This window comes from Rhincodon typus, chromosome 30, assembly GCF_021869965.1.
Source record: "Rhincodon typus isolate 14 chromosome 30, sRhiTyp1.1, whole genome shotgun sequence".
In the NCBI taxonomy this organism is placed as follows: domain Eukaryota; kingdom Metazoa; phylum Chordata; class Chondrichthyes; order Orectolobiformes; family Rhincodontidae; genus Rhincodon; species Rhincodon typus.
Genome location: NC_063361.1, coordinates 14,185,786 through 14,208,879, shown reverse-complemented (window position 1 = coordinate 14,208,879; position 23,094 = coordinate 14,185,786). Strand labels below are relative to the sequence as shown.

Here is a 23,094-nt window from a genome sequence, read left to right as displayed (position 1 = left end):
GAGTATGAGAAAAAGGATTGTTGAGAATCTAGGAACCGTGGATGAGTTGGAGATTTATAGGTTGAATTACAAAAGTCACTTGAGATCTGGTGGACTGGAACAAAAAGTAATCACAATGGGTAATAGATTATTCAGTTTTGTCTCAAGATGCTGGCAGTCAAAGGGTCGGAAGTTATATCACAGCTGCACAGAGTTCTGGCTAGACCCCATCTGGAGTATTGCTCTGGGCACTGTATCTGTGGAACTAGATAGTTGCCTTAGAGAAGGCAGTGGACAGATTCATTAAATCAATACCAGGGCTGAAAAGTTAATTTACAAGAATGTGTTGCAAAAACTCCACTTTCCTCCCTTGGATATGGAAGATTAAGATATGCTTGAATTGAGGTGTTTAAGATGTCTGAAGGATTTGAAAGGGGAGATAGAAAGAAATTATTTCCTTGTGTAGGATAGGCCAGAACAGAGGCACAGCCTTATAATTAGAGTTAGGTAAAGTAGTGCAGTTAAACAGCATCTCTTTACACAAAGGGTGACAGAATTCCAGAACTCTCTCCCTAGGAACACTGTCAACACACGGGTTCAGTGTAGGAGGAGGCCATTCATTCCCTCAAGCCTGCTATGCCATTCAGTAAAATGGTCACGGATCTGATTTTAGCCTCAATTCCACCTTCCTGCTACGTCTGGTAAGGCTGGGTTGATTGTAAAATCTGAGAAGTAAGAATGAAAAGCCACAACCTGAATTTATGGCAAATAAATGACTCCGGGTTTGGCTACCACTCCCAAATAGGAGAATGTCTTGCCTCTGAAAATTGCAGCTAAGTGAATGACAGGTAGCTGTCTGGCCCCAGCAATGTCACCAGGAGTGATTGCCCCTGCTGGGGTGAGAGTCAGTCCACCATGAGGAGCAGTGATTGAGACTGGGTGGAAATGTTGATGGAGTGGTTCTTTTACGGGCAGTAGACAGATACAGAGGATTGGGGTGGGGAGCCACAACTGGGAGGGATGTAGGTAGAAATGCTAATGGTAGTCACCAATGAGAAGGAGAGGAAGGGCACATTGTATGTGAATTGTTAATATTTCATTGTTCCTCAATAGACAAGAGGAACATTCTGAGTGATCTGAAGATATTATTCAAGGGTTTTGTGTTTTTACCCTTCAACTAATGAGTTTGGTTTTCTCCAAAATACTTATTGTCTTCAATTTTCCTCCTTAAATGCCCTCTCTCATGTGAACCTCTTTTGTTTCTAGGTGAAATCAGATGTTATTGTGACGGACCACAGTGTGTAGCAACAGGCTACATGTGCAAGTCCCAACTCTCTGCCTGTTTTACCAGACTACTGGACCCCCAGAATATCAATTCACCCTTATTACATGGCTGTATGGATGCTTTCTCCAACACGACAGAGATCTGCCAATCGCAAGGTTCCTACCACCATAAAGGACACTGGTCACTCTTAGAGTGCTGCTGGGAAGATATGTGTAATTATAAAGGGCTACAGGAAGTTTTGCTGCATTCTAGGAATAGCATGTCAGGTAATGAATACCAAAACATTATTAGTGCATGGTTTATTTGAAAAACCTTCAATAGGATTTTGTCACAATGTAAAAAATAAATAAGGCATCATACTCCACTGGTTTGGGACAAAGGACAGTATCACAATGCATTGAGAAATTTACACTTCACTAGATTTTCTACTTTGAGTCACGCAGTCATACAGCACAGAAACAGACCCTTTGGTCCAACTTATCCATGCCAACCAAGTTTCCCAAACTAAACTGAACTAGTTCCACCTCCCTGCATTTGATCCCTAACCCCCAAATCTTTTACTATTCATGTAGCTATCCAAATGTCCTTTAAATGCTGTAACTGTACCTTCCTCTGGCAGTTCACTCCATACACGAACCATCCTCTGCATGAAAATGTTGTCCCTCAGGTCCCTTTTAAATCTTTCTCCTCACACTTTAAAAACATGCCCCCTAGTTTTGAACTCCCCACTTTAGGGAAAAGACCTTTGCTATTCACCTTAGCTATGACCCTCATGATTTTATAAGCCTGTATAAGGTTACCCCTCAACCACCTGCGCTCCAAGGAAAGAAGGTCCCAGCATATCCAACCTCTCCTTATAGCTCAAACCCTCCAGTCCCAGCAACATTCTGGTAAATCTTTTCTGAGCCCTCCAATTTAAAAATATTCTTTCTATAAAAGGGTGACCAGAACTTAACACAGTACTCCAAAAATGGCCTCACCAACGTCCTGTACAGCCTCAATATGACATTCCAACTCCTATACTCAATGGTCTCAGCAATTAAAGCAAGTATGCCAAATACCTTCTTAACCATCCTATCTACCTGTGACGTAACTTTCAAAGAACGATGTACCTGAATCCCTAGGTCTCTCTGTTTGACAACTCTATGCAGGGCCCTACCATTAACTGTACAAGTCCTGCCCTTATTCATTTTACCAGAATGCAATTCAAATTAAGCTCCATCTGCCACTCCTCAGCCCATTGACCCAACTGATCAAGATCCCTTTGTAATCTTACATAACCTTCTTCACTGTCTACTATACCACCTATTGTGGTGTCATCTGCAGACTTACTAACATGTCTACTAAATTCTCATCCAAATCATTTTTTAAATGACAAACAAAAGTGGACCAAGCGCCGAACCCTGCAGAACACCTTTGGTCACAGTCCTCCAGTCCAAAAAACAACGCTCTACCACCATTGTCTATCTCCTATCGTCAAGCCAATATTGTATCCAATTGGCTAGCTCTCCCTGAATCCCATGTGATCTAATGTTACTAATCAGTCTATCATGCGGAACCTTGTCAAAGGCTTTACTAAAGTCCATGTAGACAACATCTTCCCCTTTGCCCTCATCAATCATTTTGGTCACGTCCTCAAAAAACTCAATGAAGTTTGTGAGACGTGATTTCCCAAGCACAAAACCATAAAAACCCCACGCCATTATTTTGAAGAAGAGCAACTAAGTTCTCTCTAACATCCTGGCCAATATTTATCCCATGACCAACATCACTATAAACACATTTTCTGGTAAATATCCCGTGGGTGACTGTGGGAGCTTGCTATTTGCAAATTGACTTTCACGTATTCCTCTTTACAACCTCAGTAAGTATGTATTGGCTTTAAAGTGTTTTGCCTTCTCCTCAGGATATGTAATGAGTGAACCAGGAAAAATACTCTTCCCTTTCAACCTGGTTAGAAGTTTTGTTAAACAGGAAAAATTTAGTATGACCCAAAGCCCGCTGTAAGACTCAACTTGGCTTAACATAGAGCTAGATAGAACATACAGCATAGAAACAGGCCATTCAGCCCAACTGGTTGATCTTTACCCACCATGTGAGCCTTCTCCCACCTCTCTTCATCTCTCCCTATCAGAATATCTTTCTATTGCTTTTTCCTTGTGTACTTATCTTTTTGATTAATGTTTTTGTTTTGCCCTCTATTTTTCCTGGTCATGCTCTTTTGTTAACCTTTGTTTCAAAATTAAAAACTTCAGCCATTGCATCATCCGCAGACGACAAGGAACTTGATGTAATCTCTGATGTGTCAGATTAAGGGCATTCATTGATTTGTTTACAGCTTTAGAAATGGAATAATATAGAAACAGGAAAAGAATATAGGGTGAAATCTTATAGGGGCATGTATAATGTGGGCTATGGTGAGGAATGTGGCAGAATTGTGTGTAAAGTCCAACTGCATCTATTTCAACGCTGTAATAATTTATTGCATCATTTAACTAAATTCCAGGCATTATGTTGAGATTCTCACTAGGCAGCGGCAAATTGCTAATTGGAGAGATTACTGCTTTTTAATGACCTTGTTAGTCGCATATATCACCTCATTGTTATGCATCTTCCCATCCTACCACCTGCCACAAGCAAATTAGATGCTGAGAATTCTTGATATAGACATCAGAGAGGTACCTGGTGACTTCAGCTCACAGTTTGCTCCATTTTAAACACCTGGTCACTAACCTCTCTGGACACATTCCAAGGGCACCAGCCATATTAACCCCACATCCAGGGTCATTGGCATCTGGATGTACCAGGCTCTAAGAACCCTCACGGTGCATCTCCAATCAACTTACAGTACGCTTCCATGATTCAATGCTGCAGCTCAGGACAATATCAACAATCATTGTAGTGCTGCAGCAAGGACACTTTGTTCACCCAGTTCACAAACTGGACCAGGCTGCACCTCTGTTTGCTTGTTCTCTCAGCGCTAACTCACTTTGAGCCTACCGGACGCTTACAGCCTTGTTTTGTCTCTCAGATAGAGAGCTCAGGCTGATGTACTGCATTGCCTTGAAAAGCCAGGAAGTTTGTCAAGGTTGTCTGCTGTCCTTAGTCAAGCCAAAACTGATTACCTTTGCTCAGGGAGTCCTGGCACAGTAAGTTGGGGCTGTTTCTGAGACCAGTCCAGGGTATTAGACATGGTCAGTCAGCTGCTCAGGGCTGTCAGAGTTGAGATGAAGGCTAATCGACAGACCAAATTTTGGGCAAGCCACTTTGAGTGCTGTATTGTGGGTAGAAAAGGAATGGGAGGTATTGAGGGAGATGAGAGTGGGTGACATAGCTGGTACTTTTGGTGAAGATGGGGAGGGACAGGGTAAGTAGTCAATGTGACAAGTTCAGGAAGATATGGTAAGAGATTTCAGTAGGTCTGGAAGAGAGAAACCCTCGGTGAAACTGACACCTAGACAAAAACACCTCAGATTCAACCATAGATAACACAGTGTAGAGCTGGATGAACACAGCCGGCCAGGCAGCATCGGAGGAGCAGGAAGGCTGACGTTTCGGGTCTGGACCGTGAAGAAGGGTCAGCTTTCCTGCTCCTCCGATGCTGCTTGGCCTGCTGTGTTCATCCAGCTCTACACCTTGTTATCTCAGATTCTCCAGCATTGGCAGTTCCTACTATCTCTAAGATTCAACCAGTTGTTACAAATGCTATGAAAGAGACCTCAATCTTAGTCTTTACTGCAGTGCTCAGCATTAACCCTGTCACACCCTTCCGTCCTATACAACAAGTACACCTCCAGCAGCTGAGTATGTTTTCACTTTATTCCAAGTCTTTTGACATTGCTAATATTTGTACCTTTCCCCCTTGGTACGAATTAACCTTGTGTTACCCTTAACCGGCTTTTCCATTTTGTTGTACCGCTGTTCACAAACAAGTGCATTTACATTTATATTCACAATCCACTTTATATATCATCTCAGATTCTGTTCCCCACTAACCTATATCTTCTGATGAGAACAAATTGAGTTTTTTTAGTCTGTCTTCACAGCTCATTGAATCAAAGCTGGGACTTAATCGTTTAATTTCTCCAAATTCTTTCCGCTGCTTCTATATCCTTGTGTAAGTACAGTGATCACAGCTGTACACAACACTCCATGTGTGGTCTACCCTGATGTTTCCTAATGACCTCAAGTGCAGTACCACTGCTGCAGGAGTAGCATTCCACCACTCCCACAGTTGAGTATGGATGGTTAATGCGTTTATGTTGTGCTCCACAGAAATCTTCACGGAGGAAACCGTGGCTTAATTTGAAATTAGTTGGAAGTTATCCAAACTCTCTTGATGCCCAGTTGTGCTATTTCTGAGGCACGTTCTTCCTTGTGGATGTAGTGCTAGTACTGTGGAGGACACAAAGTACCACTTCACAAAGTTGGTGTCCATGCAGCTCCACTGGAACACCAATGTCAAATGTAAACACCTGCCCTTGAGATCTTTCAAATATACCATAGAGCACAGACTGAGCTTTGCTTTAAATTTCTCACCTGTAGGTCAGTACCTCCAACAATGCAGCACTCCCTCTGTAAAGAGTGCCCACTTAATTTGTTTTTGTCCAAGGGTCTAGTGTAGAACTCGCATCTTGCAGCTTCTGTTGCAGAAGGAAGAGTGCTACCACAGAGCCACAGCTAACAGATGGAAAATACAAGTTGCGATCACAATCTTTGAATCCCTTTTGCACAATCTCATATGCATGCAAGAAAGCTATCTTGCTCTTTCTTTACGTCCATTTGAGGACTATGGCAATATTAAAGTATCCATTGGTGAACTGCCACAAAAACTAATGAAGCGATATTTACCATCCAGTGCCCTAACTAGTTGAATTTTGGTCTTGTTCACATTGTTGCCAAGCACAACCACATTAGGTGCTATCTACATGCCTGTCAGAGGAATGTTAATGTACAGGAGAAACTCAGCATGTATGGCAGTGCCTGTGGAGAGAGAATCAGAGTTAAGTCTCAAGTCAGTTCTGACTGTTCTTGAAGAAACACCTTAATCATCTTGAATCTTGTTGAACATTTTCTGTTTTTATTTCAGATATTCAACATCTGCAGTATTTTGCTCTCATTTTAATACACCCTATTTGCAATACAAAACAAAACCGAATCATTTCATTAGCTGTGGCCATTGTTTGCAAGCCCAATATTCGTTGCCCCCACCAAATGCCCTTGAAATGAATGGCTTGCAATGTCTTTTCATGTTCAGAAACAACCGTATGGATGTGGTTCTCGAGTGACATGTAGGCTAGACAGGTAAGTATGACAGACTTTCCTGCCTTAAGGACACGGTCAACCAGATGAGTTTTTCCAGCAATTTGGTAGCTCTCTGGTCATCATTGCTCATATTAAGCCCATGCCTCTGGGTTGCTAATTCAGTGCCATTAACACTAAATCAAAATCTCCCCAGATCACAAACCCCAACAACAGTGCATATTTCACATATACAATACAGTGGGGAGCTAGAGGAACACAGCAGGCCAGGCAGCATCAGAGGAGCAGGAAAGTTGACATTTTGGTTCAGGACCCTTCTTCAGAAATCTGATGCTGCCTGACCTGCTGTGTTCCTCCAGCTCCACACTGTATTGTCTCCGACTCCAGCATCTGCAGTTTTTGCTAGCTCTGAATGTTTCACACATAAGTGCATCAAGAAAGACGGCCCTTTCATGTTATTTATATCAATGATTCACAAACCTTGTTGATTGAAGGATTCCTTTGCAAAAACAATAGTTAAGGATCCTCATTTAAAATGTAATAATTAAAAAAATAAAAATGCAGCTTGTAAAGGGTGTTTTAATAATGTTTTTAAGTAAACAGGAAATGACTCAGAGCATCAGTGTGAGGATTATTTCACTGATATAGACAGTGATGAGGGAAACCAGAAGAAAAGGGTGAGCATGACTCCACTAAGGTTTGAATCCAAGCCAACTGAATTGTTCTCAGTGTGTTTGGTGAGAGACCAAGCAGTTCACAGACTCGTACTATACAAACATCTATTGGTCACATCAGTAATAACATCAGACTTGTCTAATTTAGTCATTTAACATTTGCAGTCTGCTGTTTCATTATGTTTCTAAAAGTCCTCGTAAAGATGCAAATTTACTGCTTCCGATTCTGTTACAGAGTACTCACTTAAATGGGCCATTCTCAGGAATATTGTGCTGTACAGGCCCAAGCAAAACCAGACCAGTTTCCCAGTGTTGTTTAAAAAAAGGTAAAGTTGCCCTGGTCCCCACGGATCATAGGGCAGCTCTCCCATTAGAAAGAGACAACAGGTATTAGTTTAACCAGGGGGTCACTACACCTCACTGGGGGCAAGTTTGAGCAGGCATGGTAACTTAAGCTGGTATGGGAATTGAACCCACACTCTTGGCATCACTGTATTACAGACCAACTGTCCAGCCAACTGAGCTAACCAATGTCAATATCATTCTAGGATTATTACAATATGGTGGAAGGGACTGTTGTGATGCAGTGGCAGTATCCCGACCTTTTGGCCAGAAGTCTTGGATTCAAGTCCCATCTACTCCAGAAGATAACACATCTAGACTGGTTAATATTAAAGCACCTACAGTATGGTGGAATGTTTAATTAAGTCAAACTGAGAGCTTTTCCAAGATTATAAGAGTCAAATCAACAAGAGAAGAGGAAAGGTTAGAGACACTCAGCCGGCCAGGCCACATTAGAATGGCAATTGCTCTCTGCAAAGGTGGAATATTGTGTCCTTTTCCAAAGCAAGTTGTTGATGGGAGGGTGGCTTTTAATTGTGCAAAGTGGGGGATGAATATGGAGACAACCACCTTCCTGCCTCCAGCCTCAGTAAATCTCAGATACAGAGGCTTATATGCAGCTTTCCTGCCCATCACCAATCGAAGCCCACAAACAGGCAATTAATACCTGAAATTGATGATTCTCATAGAATTTTCTCATAGAATCCCTACAGTGTGGAAACAGGCCCTTCAGCCCAACAAGTCCACACCAACCCTCACAGCATCCCACCCAGACCCATCTCTATAACCCACCTAATCTACACGTCCCTGAACACTACAGGCAATTTAGCATGGCCAATCCACCTAACCTGCACATCTTTGGATTGTGGGAGGAAACCTACGCAGACATGGGGACAATGTGCAATCTCCACACAGACAGGTTGTCCAAGGGTGGAATTGAACCTGGGTTCCTGGTGCTGTGAGGCAGCAGTTCTAACCACTGAGCCACAGTACCCATTTAAGATTCACATCCTTATGCTGCTGAAATTATCCAGGTTAAGGCGGAGGAGGGGTTCGGATGGCTTACCTTTTGGGAAGCATGACAATTAGTCTCTTTTGGGATTTGCTTGCAGTTCTGCGGAGGGGGTGGAAGAGGTCTCTGTTGTTCAAAGGGCCTGTGCGTGATTGAGGAATCCAGTATTAAGAAGGGAAGGCCATTAATAGCCACACTCTTCCTGTTGCCGCCAACCCTCTCACAAACCCCTGCTGACAGCAACCCCACCCACCCCGTACCCCCACTTGACATCATTCACCAGTGCCCAGGTCCTTTCCTGATCCAAGGTCTCAGATGGGTATCACATGGATAGCAGCCCTGCCATGTCCAAAACAGCCAGCAATTCTCAGCAGGCAGACTGTCTGTCCATCAGGGGTCTTTGACCCTAGGAGAAGGCCCACTGTCTGTCAAATCCATGAGGGGTACAAATATTGCAGGCCATCATTGAAAGACATGATGTGGCCTCTTATTGTGTCTCTCGCAGCATCCAAGATCCCTTAAGGCTCCACAAGGTTCCAGACCATGAGCCCAAGTTGAATCTACCTAAGCATTACTGAAGCAACTGACCTTCCAGCCCTCCCTCACTGAAAATAAATGTGAGCCTCACTGCTAAAATCCATGGCAACCCACAGTTGCCCGTCATTTTGAAGTAAAGCATTCAGGGAAGCCATCTTGTCAGGTGTAGACTAATACTGACCTCATTAAATCCATACAACTTTTACCATATGCACAGACCCTTGTTTAAGATCGATTGGTGTGGAAGGGTAACTAAATTAACTAAAATTAACCAAGCCAAGTATTGGTGTGAGAAATACCGTATCCAAGACAAAGTAGAAATAAAAACAAATAAAAGCTGGAAATGAAGAATTATTACTAGCTGGTGCAAATGACCAATCTTCATAAACAAAAAATTGGAAACATTACTTTGTAACAAAGAGAAATAGAGGGAATATGGAATCAATGAATATTCCCATTTCCTTTTTTGGCTTATCTTTTTAAACAACTTCTGGCACTCCTCTCCATTGCTCTTCAACAGTACTAAGATGTTTCTCTAAGAATAAAGAAATTATAGATCTCAATGTTGCAAATGTTCCCTCTGTCCTATCCCCACAATGGATTTTAGGGAAGGGTTCTGAGGAAGGGTCACCGGACCTGAAACGTTAACTCTGTTTTCTTCTTCACAGATCCTGCCAGATCTACTGAGCTTTTCCAGCAACTTTGTTTTTGTGCATGGATGTTAGGGAATTTAGGTTAGTGCAGAATTGGTTTACATTACAAATTAAACAGGGAATTCAAGTCTTGCGCAGTACTTTCCTTTTCAAATTGTTAAACATGGAAACACAAATTATTTGTAAGAATTGTTTATAACAGCAGAAACATGCTGAAAAATCATACAATGTGTCATTAGAACCCTGACTTAGTTATACACTTTCGTTCCTGAAATACAAGTCACTCAGAAAGTTGTTGTTTGAACCTGTCCTTATTTTCTGTCCTTACCCTCATTGTGCATTCCTCATCAGCCTCCACAAGCTTCCCAAAGCCAGAGAAGAAACTTTTAGAGACTTTGTCTTCAACTTCAAAATTTTTCATTATCATGTTCCTCAAATTCTCCAAGATGGTTTGTACAAGTTGACCAAATCATGTTGGCATGGCCACAGATGTGGGGTTGAGGAGGGGGTGTAGTGGTGGGCGGTAGTAAGTCTCTGGGAGCAGTGTGCTAGGAAATGGGGGCTAGTTCCAATGAGCCTTAAAGAAGCTGCTTGGAGATACTAGTGAGCCTGGGGGATTGCTAGACTGTGAAGAGAGCACAGTGTATATATTTATGGATGATCTGCATGTGCATGAAAACACACACACAATTTGGTTTATGTGGGTGCTTCTAAAATGCAGGTCAAAGGACATCCCAGCACCAAACAACAAGGGGCAGAAGATATAGCAGGCCCACAAAATCCAGGCCAGTTCGTCACCCGGTTTGTCTGCTGTACTCATTAGTTTGTTACATGTTGAACATATACAAAGATGACTCTAGTTCTATATCCAAATATTTATTCACAGAACATTAAAATATCTTAGAACTTATAGGATTTTGTACACAGGAAAGTTTTTTGCAGGGAGCCTCAATCTTGCTTGGAATATTCCATATGGTGTTAATACACGACACTTTCTCTTCAGTCAGACATGGAAGAAATCAAGTACAGTTATGAGGATCAGTTACCAGATATCAGTTAACATAATCAAACCACACAAATGTATTGAGCCATTGAACACTGCATTCTATGCTTCCATGTCCCTGCACATATCTTTTATTCCTCCAACACTTCTGCTTTCACTGTCTCTCTGCTCCTGTATTAGCTCTGCCCTCTGACTATCTTTCATTCCCGTTCTGAACATTCTTCCTCAGTATCCCTACTTTGCCAAGTGGGCAATTATAATTTAACAACCAGTTATGTATAGCTCACTGACAGTGTCACCAACAGGTGTTGGGCACATATCTGGAGGTTTAATCACATAACCATGTCATTGCAGTGCTCTGCTTTCCAATGGCCAGTTGGATGATTCATCATTCTCAGTCAAACCAACTATATTCCCAAGTATCAAACACATGTCTTCAAAGAAAACACAATAATCCAGAGAACTTTCAGGATTTATTCCAGCTGTATTCTGGAGATTAATCTTTAATTCCAAAATACACACGAACAATCCTGGAAGGTTACTAATGCTATACCCTGCTTTTCATTTCTCTGCACTTTATTTGTCCATTATTACTCAAAGTCAACATTTCTAATCGTCAGTTCCAGCTCTATACCTTAAGATGGGACATGGTTTTCACTGTAAGAAAGAACCATTACTAATAAAACAGAATCAGAAATGAGAAGAAATAGGAAAAGGACCAATTTCTGTATCATATGAATGATGCCGACTGGATAGGCTGATGAAAAAGGCAATTGAAACTCAAGACCTTGCTGCAGGGTTGAGTGAAAGATAACTCTTTAGTGATCCAGAGAGAGATAGTAGGAACTGCAGATGCTGGAGAACCTGAGATAACAAGGTGTAGAGCTGGATGAACACAACGGGCCAAGCAGCATCATAGCAGCAGGAAAGCTGATGTTTCGGGTCTGAAGAAGGGTCTAGACCTGAAACGTCAGTTTTCCTGTTCCTCTGATGCTGATTGGCCTGCTGTGTCCATTCAGCTCTACACCTTGTTGTTTCTTTAGTAATCCTACCTTTTTATACAGATGTCCTGCTGTTCTGAGTGATCTCTGATATAAAGATGATATAATTGGGCACCCATTGAGTGCAACAAAGTCAAGACATCCCAGGTTGTTTGAGATTTATGCAGTGTAGAGGATAACTCCTGACTGACTTATAGAGCCTGGTGTATGGGTAGCAGGCAGAAAGTGAGCTGAAACTAACCAAAACTCACAATGTAGCTCCAAACTTCTGAGGATGGGTCACTCAGCCTGAAAAGTTACCTCTGATTTCTCTCCACAGATGCTGCCAGACCTGCTGAGCTTTTCCAGCAATTTCTGTTTTAGCTTCAAACTTGCCAGCTGTAACTTTCCTGCTAAAGCTACTGGTCGTGTAGCACTGTAACAGATTTAGAATAGAAAGTCGTCTGCTGGATTTTGAATTCAGTTGAGAAAGGATTCAGGAAGAATGTGCCAGACCTCATCAGATTGAGCTTATGCATTCATGTGTTGTGTATATGCACAACATACGTACTTTAAATAAATGCATGCACAGTCTGTAATATTCATAACATTCCTGTTATATATATATCAAATCATACACATGATGTCTGTATTCTTAAACTTCTGTGGATTCCAAAGTGTAGCAGAGGTAATTCAAGGAGAGAGTTAATGTGTTGCAAACTGTAATAGTTTTAAGATGGGTCGTTGATATTGAACACAAACATCCTGTCAGTTTTAGTTTAAATGCTAAGCTTATGTAGCTCTTTTTCTGAAGAAACATGCTTTTACAAATGTAAATCTTTTCAAATGTAGTCTGTTTAAAGCATTGAATAGCAGCAACTTGAATATTAACCATCAGCTTAAACTGCAACAGTTTAAGAAAACCCACTAATTTATAGGCCATGGTGAACCAATTATAGGCCTATAATTACTTCACCCTGATCCTCCTTCTGTTTAAAAAGGTATTTAACTGGTACAGGATTCTTGTTACCAATTGTTCTGTTTCTTAAAGAAGAACACACTTTGCTTAAAAGTATTCAGTCACTAAACTGTGCCTCATTCATGGAGGTTCATTATTTAGATCTGCCGTAATCTATGTCATGGATCGGAAGCTAACATGTGAGAAGCTGTCCTCTCAAGAGAGTCTCCTGTCTGAATGTAAGTGTTGGTGGGTCAGATTGAATCCCTGATCAGAGGAGTGTTGCCCAGATACACTGGCAGAGTGACATTACTATGCAATGAAGAGCTGGTTTCTGATCCTTAGCCTCACAGTTTTGGAGTATGGCAGGGAGCTAAGTAGAAGCCCAACACTTCAGGGGAAAAGTAATTTGAAATCTAATCATCCAAAGCCACTAACATTCATGTCACAAATGGCAAAGGTATGGACTTCAATAGTCTTCATCTTCACTGTCCCACTCAGGAATTAGCTCATGTCTCAGGAAAGAGGGAGGGAAATAAAACTAGCACAGATCAGTTTTACAAAAACACGTGGAATAGATTGCAACTGGGAGCAGAATCTGGATGGTTGACTGATGTAATGTGAGATCACCATCTGTCTGTTAGCATTGACAATAACAAAAACAACTGCTTGTATTAACATAGATTCTCAACCATAATAAAATATCACAAATTTCTCAACAGCAAAGGCATTAAAAACAATTTGACGCTGAGCCACACAAGCTGAAAAGGTTCCTCAAAGAGGTATATTTTAAGGACCGACTTGAAAGGGGAGAGAGAAATGGAGAAGAGACTTGGAGAGGTTCAAAAGACGGAATTGAAGGATTGTAGATATATCAGAGAGTTATGGGACTGGAGGAGATTCGTGGTAGGAAGAGGTGAGGCCATGGAAGGATCTGACCCATTAGTTAATGGGAAAGCCACTGTAAGTCTGTAAAGTCATGGCTGAACAGGACATAATGCGAGTAACAACATGGGGAGCAGTTATGGTATCAATCAAGAGAAAATCATTGATGATTGATGGGTGAGGACCAGGTTTCATTATGAGAAGGTTAGCATGCTACCAACAAGAAATAAGAATCTGGAAGTATCCTAATGGCACTGGTCTGTACAACATCGGAGAAGCTGGGAAACCAGTGGAAATCTGTTCTCCGATGGCAGGGAAATGCCTAGGAGAACGCGAGACAACAAGGTGCAGGGCTGGATGAACACAGCAGGCCAAGCAGCATCATAGGGGCAGAGAGGCTGACGTTTCGGGCCTAGACCCTTAGGAGAATACTGTTTGCCAGCTTGACTTTTTTTGGAGCCCAGAAGAGTTTCTGGACTATTTTTCACTTTAATGTCCTGCAAATGCAACGTGGAACATGCAAGTAGCATGCTCTTGGAAATGGAAATCAGGCCCCCATGTATGTCATAAATCTTTTGTTTACTTATAGAAGGCTTACAATCTGACTCAAGTAGATGTTCTAAAGAAAGGTCACTGGACCTGAAATGTCAACTTTGATTTCTCTGCAATGACGCTACCAGACCTGCTGAGATTTTCCAGCAATTTCTGCTTTTGTTTCAGATTCCAAGCATCCATAGTTCTTTGGGTTTTTTTTTAAACTCAAATAGATGTTCTAACCGTGAAGACTTAGAGTCCCTGGGGAGAATAAATCAGCCACACCATCAACAATAACAAGGCAGTAATTAATTCCTGCTATTTTCAGGGCATTACACACCCTGTTTCCCTAAAGTCTGCCCCACAGTTTGCAACATACTCTGTATTTGCTTCCTAAATTTTCCCTTGAGGGTGGGACTCTTGTGGTTTGCTTTGCTGAATGCTGGCAACCCTCTGGTCCCTGGTTTAGTGCTTGAAAACGCAAATCTTCATTTGTGGATCTGCACGGCCCATGTTGGCAGGAATGCTGACTAAAGGGCGGAGAAGTGAATCACAGCCAAGTCCAATCCTGTCCTGATCCATTGCCCACAAACACTCACTTTCCATGAGATCAGGGCAAAGAGTTTTCGATGATTTTTCCTTTCTGGAACTTTTATCAAGAAATCAAATGATACTTGAAATCCCCATTTGTTACCATTGTCAGAGGTTAGCCAGTTTCACAAACCGGTGATCAAACCTGGATTCTTCCTGGATGCAGCCACAAGTTAATTACTTTGTCATTAGTTGGAAGCATACTTTTTGATAAACACTTAAGTTTCCCTCTTTCTCTATTCAGACCTACACTCACTATAGATAAAAGTTTACATTTCATTCCTCTCTGCTTGCTACTCCCAGCCATGTTGTGGAAAAATAATCCAATTTGCAATATTACACTGGATGAATGCTTCCAGATAAATTGCAGTCCGCCGTATTTTACATAAATACCCACTAAATTGGGGCGAGTATATTGGGGACAGTAAGAGTCAAATAAACTTATGGAAAATCACTCTGTGTACCAGACTTGCTATTCATATTTACCTTAGAAATTATGAGAATTCACAGCTTGCATGGAAGTTTATATCTTTTAGATTGTTGAAATTATGACCATAATTGACAAAGGTAGTCAGGAAAATTGTGCAAATCATAATGAGGTGTACAAAGATGTTTAAAAACTAGAGTCCAAGGTGTAAGGAGCAAGGCAGTCATTTGGATGATTAGCCATGATCATATTGAATGGCAGAGCAGGCATAAAAGGTTAAATGGCCTAGTCCTGCTCCTATTTTCTGTGTAAATTCATTTGGATCCATTTCACCCAAATACAACATGATTTGAAAAAGAAAACACACCAAGTGACTCATGAAGAAACAGCGTCATGAGAAAAGTAAATGTATGTTTGGAGAATGCAGTGAGGTGGGGTTGGTTTTTATGGAGGGTGGCATTGTTGTGTACAATAATCCTGTCCTGTCCTTGACCATTCTTGTGTTGAATCAATGAGTTCAGCATCAGCTGTAATGACTGGATTTTAGAAACATATTGACATGAGAAAATTTGTGCGGTGTAGCATCAGTCATGCAATGTTGTATGAGTTGATCTCTTGCCCTGAGTGCTTACTATTTGTTTATAAGTGTTTCTGATTATTAAAGAGCTGTTTGACTGGATACTACAATAACATTGGAAAGTTGCTTTGTGAATTGGTGGGAAAATGATTGTTTACGAACAGAACGCAAAGGGTTTGCTTGCCAAATGTAAGGAAAATGCAGATTCCCTGATCAGATACAGACTAAATACTGTTAGCAACAGAATTATTAGTTATGTTAATAGTTCATGAAATAATACATATTTTGACATGTAACTTCATGATTCATCTTTGGTATTTAAAATATGTATCATTTTACTATAGTTTTACAGAATTCATTAAACAAGGATTCAGGTCAGAAGTTCCACAATATTAAATTCTTAGTGGAAACTGTTTAGAGCAAATCACCCTCAGGGACATTACTTGATTTAGAGAAGTCCACTGTAACTGGACAGAATTTTTTAATACGCCGCATAAACTCCCCTACCTTGACCATCAACTCCTGAGTGGGATTTGAACTTCTGAATTCGGGGCAGGGACTATACCCACTGGATCAAGAGAACTCCTGTAACTCAAGAGTCAGCAAATGGAGTAACTAACATCAGACTTTTAGTTACAGTAAGGTCCCATCATTAGGTGAATGCCCATTTAAGTGTCCCTTTCAGTCACTCCTGGTGGAAACTGGGGTTGCCTGTAAATTAAGGTCTATGGCAAGCAAATCCTTGCGGGGACTCTTGCAAGCTCGCAAAGGGGTCCTTCATCCAAAGACGCTCTTAGTGACTCTTATGGTGTGGTGGTAGCATCCCTAGCTCTGAACCAGGAGGCCTGGTATCAAGTCATACCTGCTCCAGAGATGTGCAGTAACAGGTTGATTAGAAAATACCTTCAACGGCTATCAACAGCTGATCAAGTCTCCCTGAAATAGAGAGAGGGACTTACTGAAAGCCACACCCCCCTGTAACCTGTACTTGCTGCCTATCCACCCAAACCTCACCCCTCAAAGCTCTTCCTGACGTGATTCCCATGCAGCTTGGGATCCTGTTACAATTCTAGGCCTCAGGCAGGTGTCACTTCGGATTGGCTAGCAGTTCTTGGTGGATGGCATCCCAGATCACAGGAAAAGGCCCCCCACTTACCTGTAAAGTGCCTGAATGGAACAAGATGTGGTGAGCCTTCCCATAGAGAGCTGTCATGGGGTTCTCACTGCAACCAACAGCTTAGTTCCCAGTTATTGCCACAGATAAGACTTGGGAAGCACATGCTCAAACACGTGAAAGAGCAACTTAGGACTGATAGCAAACATTTCTTAATACAGAGTAATAAACACACAGAACTGATTACTGCAAAAGCTAATGGCATGAAAATTGGGCTGTCTGTTTAAAAGAAGGTCTATGTACAGCTCCAAATTGGAGATCTGACTGTGAAGATCCAAATTTAACATAAGTGAACAGTTTCATGTTTTGTTTAAGTGTTTTTATGGGATGCAACTGAATGAAGAACTCACATCTTTGTTTGACTTCTCATATACATAAAGTATAAATGCTCCAATAGTTGATGTATTTAATTCTTCAGAAGGATCCAGCTAATCATTGTAAATTCTGAATTTATAGAGCTGTTATACAACATTTTTTTACAGACTGTGAAATGGTTTTGATCTCACATTAATGCAAAACTATGTAAGATAACCAACAAGATCAGAGTGAGATCTAATTTTGGCTTCAGATATTGGATCACCTTGATTAAGTATTCTAAGACAACTTCTTACACCAGTGAGTGTGAGTGTTCTGCTAATATTTTATGAACATAAACATGACCATCTGAATAAGGAGCTGAAGGAGACCATTTGGCCCCTCAAGCTTGCTCTGTCATTCAGTTAAATCATGACTGATCTGATTATTGCTCAGCTCCACATCCCCTGCCTAACCAATAAACATGGACTCTCTTGTTAGTCAAGAATCCATTTACCTCTGCCTAAAAGTATTCAATGACCCCATCTCCATCACTCTCTGGAGAAAAGATATACTTAGACCCACAAAACTGAGAGAAAGAGAACAGTTCTTCTCATTTCCTTCTTAAATTTTTCTCATTTCCATGTTATATACAATGTTCCAGTTGTCTTCTTTGCTGTACACGTGTGCTAAACTTTTATGATTCACACATGAGGACGCACAGATCCCTTACTCTTCTGCAGAATTCTGTAATCTGTCTACATTTAAATAATATGCTGCTTTTCTGTTCTTCCTGTCAAAGTGCAGAAGTTCAATATACACCATCTGCCAAATTCTTATCCACTCATTTAACCTATCTGTGTCCTCAGACGGACACCTTATATCCTTTTCTCAACTTCGTTTCTTACCACCTTCCTACTTATCTTCCTTTCCTGTCTTGGTGTCATCTTGTAAATTCAACTGCCATATATTTGGTCCCTTCATCCAAGCTATTGAACTGAATTGTACAAGAGTTGAGACCCTTGCATTTATTACTGACACACCACTCATTATGCACACCACTTAGTACAGCCCGCTACCCCAAAAAGATCAATTTACTGTGTCGTGTTAGCTAACCAATTCTGTATCAATACTAATACCCTCTTCACTATGAGGTCTTACTTTGCATTGTGACCTTTAATGTGATAGCTTGTCAAATGTCTTCTGGAAATCTAAGTACAACACAGCCAAAGGCTCCGTTTTATCCACAAATCATCCTCAAAGAACTCCAGTCTAACATAATTTCCTTTCCATAAACCCATGTTGACTCTTTTTAATCATTTATAGTTAGAGTTCAGGGAATTTTCAAGTGATTTTCTTATACATCTTCAAGGTTTAATCTTACTAAATGGGGAACGTTGAAAATACTATGCTGCTGGTTTGTGGAACATAACAGATTTAGTGAAAGTATCCATGTGTATGCAGTCGCTTACTTTGTAGACCACCCCTCTAATCTGTGCCATGCATAAGAGAAAGAATAGTTCCTTTCAAAAAATGATCCTCTATAATCACAATTCATAATAATGAAACACCATCCACTCGTGCCTAACCAAATGCAAGCTTGTGTCTATGTTGTTCATTGCAAACTGATATCAGTGAGGGACGTTGCAAGTAATGTTAACATTAATCCTTGAATGTTTCCAATTGAATCTTCTCAAATATCCTTCAAAATGATACTGCATTGGAGACTCTGCAAAGATGGGAGAGCAGGATGCCCCTGCAACTCACTAGTCTAGGGACCCAATTTTATTGGAAAACCCCTTTTAAATGGAGCTTGCCCATGTTTCTAATGTTGCAGAAACCATAACATTTGCATGAAAGGGCTGTTTTGATAATAATAGATCAATTCTGGCGTTGTCTGCTGAACTGTTCCTTTTAACACTTGATCCTAAGAAGTTGACTCCTTGCTGAGATACAATTCTGTTGGCCTATCAATTACTGACTAAAAGTGGTCATTATTCATATGAAAACATGCAAGGGCAAAAAGGACTCAAACTATGACCACAGATGTCCTGAAGATCTTGACAACTAATTAAAGACTCTTTTGATGTGTTGTCACAAGTGTGGAAAATGCAATCATCAATTTGTATGTTCAAGCAGATGAATTAGGAGAACGGGTAATTCATTTAGTCCTTGTAGGAGGCCGTGTAGTCCATTTTAGGAGATCATAGCTGATCTGATTATGACATATACTTTCCAGGTTATCCTTTTTGACTCCCATTTGTGCATAAAGTTCCCACAAACAGCAACGTAATAATCACCGTGTAATCTGTTTCTACGATGTTGATGGAGGGATAAATATCGGTCAGGACACAAGGACTATCTCCTTTGCTCTTCCTTGACCTTTCAGCATGCAATCTTTTAACTCTAACTGAGAAGGCAGAATATGCCTCGAGTTAGTGGCAGCACTTGTAAGAATGCCGTACTTATTGACTACAGCACTTGACTTTTGTATTTAAAAGTCACGGATACAACCTAAACCCAGAACCTTCTGATTCAGAAGTACATGGTGCTACTTGTCTAAGGAGAAATTCACTTGCCATAGTGGGACTGCAACAGAGGTTCACCAGAATAATCCCTGGGATGACAAGATTATTTTATGAGGAGAGATTGAGGAAAATGGGCTTAGTTCTCTTGAGTTTTGAAGAGTGAGAGGTGATCTCATTGACATTTACAAAATTCTTACACGGTGTTTGAGGAGGGATGTTTCCCTGGCTGATGAGTCTAAAACCATAGGACATGATCTCAGGATAAAGGGAAGACTATTTGAGACTGAGATGAGGATGAATTTCTTCACTCAGAGGGTGAACCTTTGGAATTCTCTACTACAGAAGACTGTGGAAGCTCAATCACTTAAAAGTTTCAGACAGAAATTTATAGATTTCTGGAGACTAATGACATCAAGATAGTTGGAGATAACACAGGAAAGCAGCAATGAGATAGCCATGATCTAACTGGATGACAGATTAGGCAGATAGACTGAATAGTTTCCTGCTGTTATGTTCCTATGCACCTATTGAGCCACAGTGAGCTGACTCTCTGATAAGTGATGGCATCTCAACCATGGGGGTCAATCTTTCACTCATCCACACATACCTTCAAAAACAATCACCTCGCAAAACTCTGGAGTCAATATGCAGAATCCAAAATCACAAACATAATGTTCAAACTGCTGTGGGTGCAGATTTTTTTGCTATTCCTGTACTGCGCAATCTTTCTCTTGAATTGAAAGCTGATACAGAATCGTTTATTCTTTCATGGGATGTGGCACCACTGGCAAGTCTAACATTTGCTGCCCATCTCTTAATACCCTTGAACTGAGTGAATTGCTTCAGATGGTTAAAAGTTAACTGCATTGCTGTCACACATAGGCCAGGTCAGGTAAAGATGGCAGATTTCTCTCCCTAGAGGGCGTTTGTGAACCAGATGGGATTTTATGACAATTCTTCTATGATAACCATCAGTGACAGAAATTTTAGTTCCATATTTATTAAGTGAATTTAAATTCCCCAGTTGCCATGGTGGGATTTGAACCCATGTCACCAAAGATTCAGCCTCTTGGTTAGTCATCTAGAGATATGATCACTCCACCACCGTCTCTCTATGAATGATTTGGGTTGAATTATCCTCTTGGGTTCTATGATTGAGAAAGTTTGCATTTAACAGCAGTGATGCTACTTTAATGTTGCAAAGTAAAAGGCACAAGTTGCAAATTGGTTTGTGATTTCCTCATTTGAAACATCAAACAGTCACACCGATTAGAAATAGTCATTCAGCTGCAATAAGTTGCTAACCTGATCTCTTGATCCTATTTCAGATCGACGAGCCAATAAGCGGACCTCTGGGAACAGGAACCTGGCCTACCGGCAAGAGGTGAATGCCAAGGAGATTTGGTTCAGGGCAGCTGTGATAGCTGTGTGCATAGCGGGCGCTTTCATCCTGGTGCTGCTGGTCATGCTAGCCCTGCGAATGCTGCGAAGTGAAAACAGGCGTCTGCAACGGCAGCATGAGCAAATGATCTCACGGCTGCACTACAGCTTTCAGAAGCCTCCTGCTGAAAAATTCCTGGTCGGGAACTTGGACCATGAAGCGACAGCCATGTCTGCCAGAGACCACGAAAACTACTGCATGGTGCATAACAAGCAACAGCACTTGGACCCATACAGTGAAAATCAGAGCTCATTTTTTCCATGGGATGTGCACAATGTCCATAAGAAGCCAACCGTGGTGTGACTATGGGTGTTTCTGCCGAACCATTAACTTGCCTGGTAAACCCCCAAGACCCACAGCTAACCATTGCAAGTTTAAAATGGGGAACTTGTTTTCACAAAAAATGCAGTCATGATTAATAGTGAAACAATTGGCACTGATGTTTTGTAGTTTGTGATTTGGTTTGCTGCCAATTTCTGAGTTGCTGTTTTTGATGCCCTGGCACTTTTACTTGCCAATATCCATTTATTTGATCCCACTGGGGTTGGAGGCGAACGGGGACAATGTGGTATAGAGCGTAAAGTTTTCCTCTGATCTAACTGCCAGACTGTAAACTTCCAATGACACCATACTGAGTAAGAATTTCAAATACTGATGGATGAAGCATGTCAGGCCTATTTACAGACACACACCTTCTAAGCAATAAATGTATTATAATGTACAATGTAATTACAGTTTTTGTAAATGCGATCATCTTTTCAGACCCTTTATCTGATTTCATTTCATGCATTCTGCCTGTGGATACTCTTCACCTCATTGTCTTATGCTGCCAATTAAGATCTGTGAAGTAGTGGGGGTATCAATTGTTCCCAACTTTTGAGGGTAGGCTGGGAGCCTGGAAGGTGCCAGACAGTCATGCCACCAAGCCATTTTGCCAGCAACATGGAAAGTGGTTGGTGCGTCACCCTGTTGGATCTTGATTGAGCCACTCCACTGGACAATTAGAAGCTTCTTCTTTTTTCCTCTTTAATTCATTTACAAGATGAGGACATCGCTGGCCAGGTCAGCATTTATTACCCATCCCTAATTGCCCAGAGGGCAGTTGAGAGTCAACCACATTACTGTGTGTCTGGAGTCACATGTAGGCCTGACCAGGTAATGATGGCAGTTTCCTTCCCTGAAGGACAGTAGTGAACCAGATAGGTTTTTACAACAATCAGCAATCGATCCATGGTCATCATTAGACTCTTAATTCCAGATATTTATTGAATTCAAATTCCATCTTCTGCCATGATGGGATTCAAACCCAGGTCCCCAGGGCATTACCTGATGCTCTGGATTAACACTCTAGCAATAATACCACTAGGCCATTGCCTCCCCTCTTCTTGATGGTGTTGGCATTTGACTAATCATTTGGGATGGGGTAGCCCCCTCTGTGGTATGGAGTGATTGCCTGGTAAACCCTGGTGCCCTCTCACAGGACTTATTTGGGCAGATGGGATAACTTCAAGTTTAGGAACTCTTTGGCCCATGGAGATGAGGATCTGTGAATGGCAATTTATACCCAGCCACCCCATGCCAAGCTATTGTGCTCCCTGTCATACGTGAGACACCCTCCCCTCTTCACTGGGGCCCAGATGACTGGTATTGACATCCCAGAGCCCACTTAGCTGACCATGTATTGAAAATTGATGCATCCCAACCCCATAGGTACAGTTCTAATCGTGGCTGCCGCTAGCTGTGCCCACCTCTGTCATTGTCAGGAATAGGCCGCTGCCATTAATAGAGATGGAAGACAGTGGCAGTTACTTTTTTCTTCTTTTATGTGAAGTGGTCATCACTGACAAAAGCCAGCATTTGTTTGATTCGATCTGATTTTGTGTCATGTGTACCTAAGTACAGTGAAAAGCTTTGTTTACGTGTAGTACAGGCACATCATAGGGTGAAAAAGAACTTGG

General features: G+C 41.4%; 1 protein-coding gene across 1 annotated transcript in view; it reads left to right on the top strand.

Annotated features, from left to right (window-relative positions):
* Positions 1-21,865, top strand: part of LOC109912176 (BMP and activin membrane-bound inhibitor homolog) — a 47,628-nt gene extending 25,763 nt beyond the window's left edge. Inside the window, exons 2-3 of the mRNA XM_048614633.1 lie at positions 1,246-1,530; positions 21,024-21,865. Of these exons, the coding sequence (XP_048470590.1) occupies positions 1,246-1,530; positions 21,024-21,439 (701 nt within the window). The 3' untranslated portion in view covers positions 21,440-21,865. The remainder of the gene's footprint in view (positions 1-1,245; positions 1,531-21,023) is intronic.
* The last annotated feature ends 1,229 nt before the right edge of the window (positions 21,866-23,094 follow it).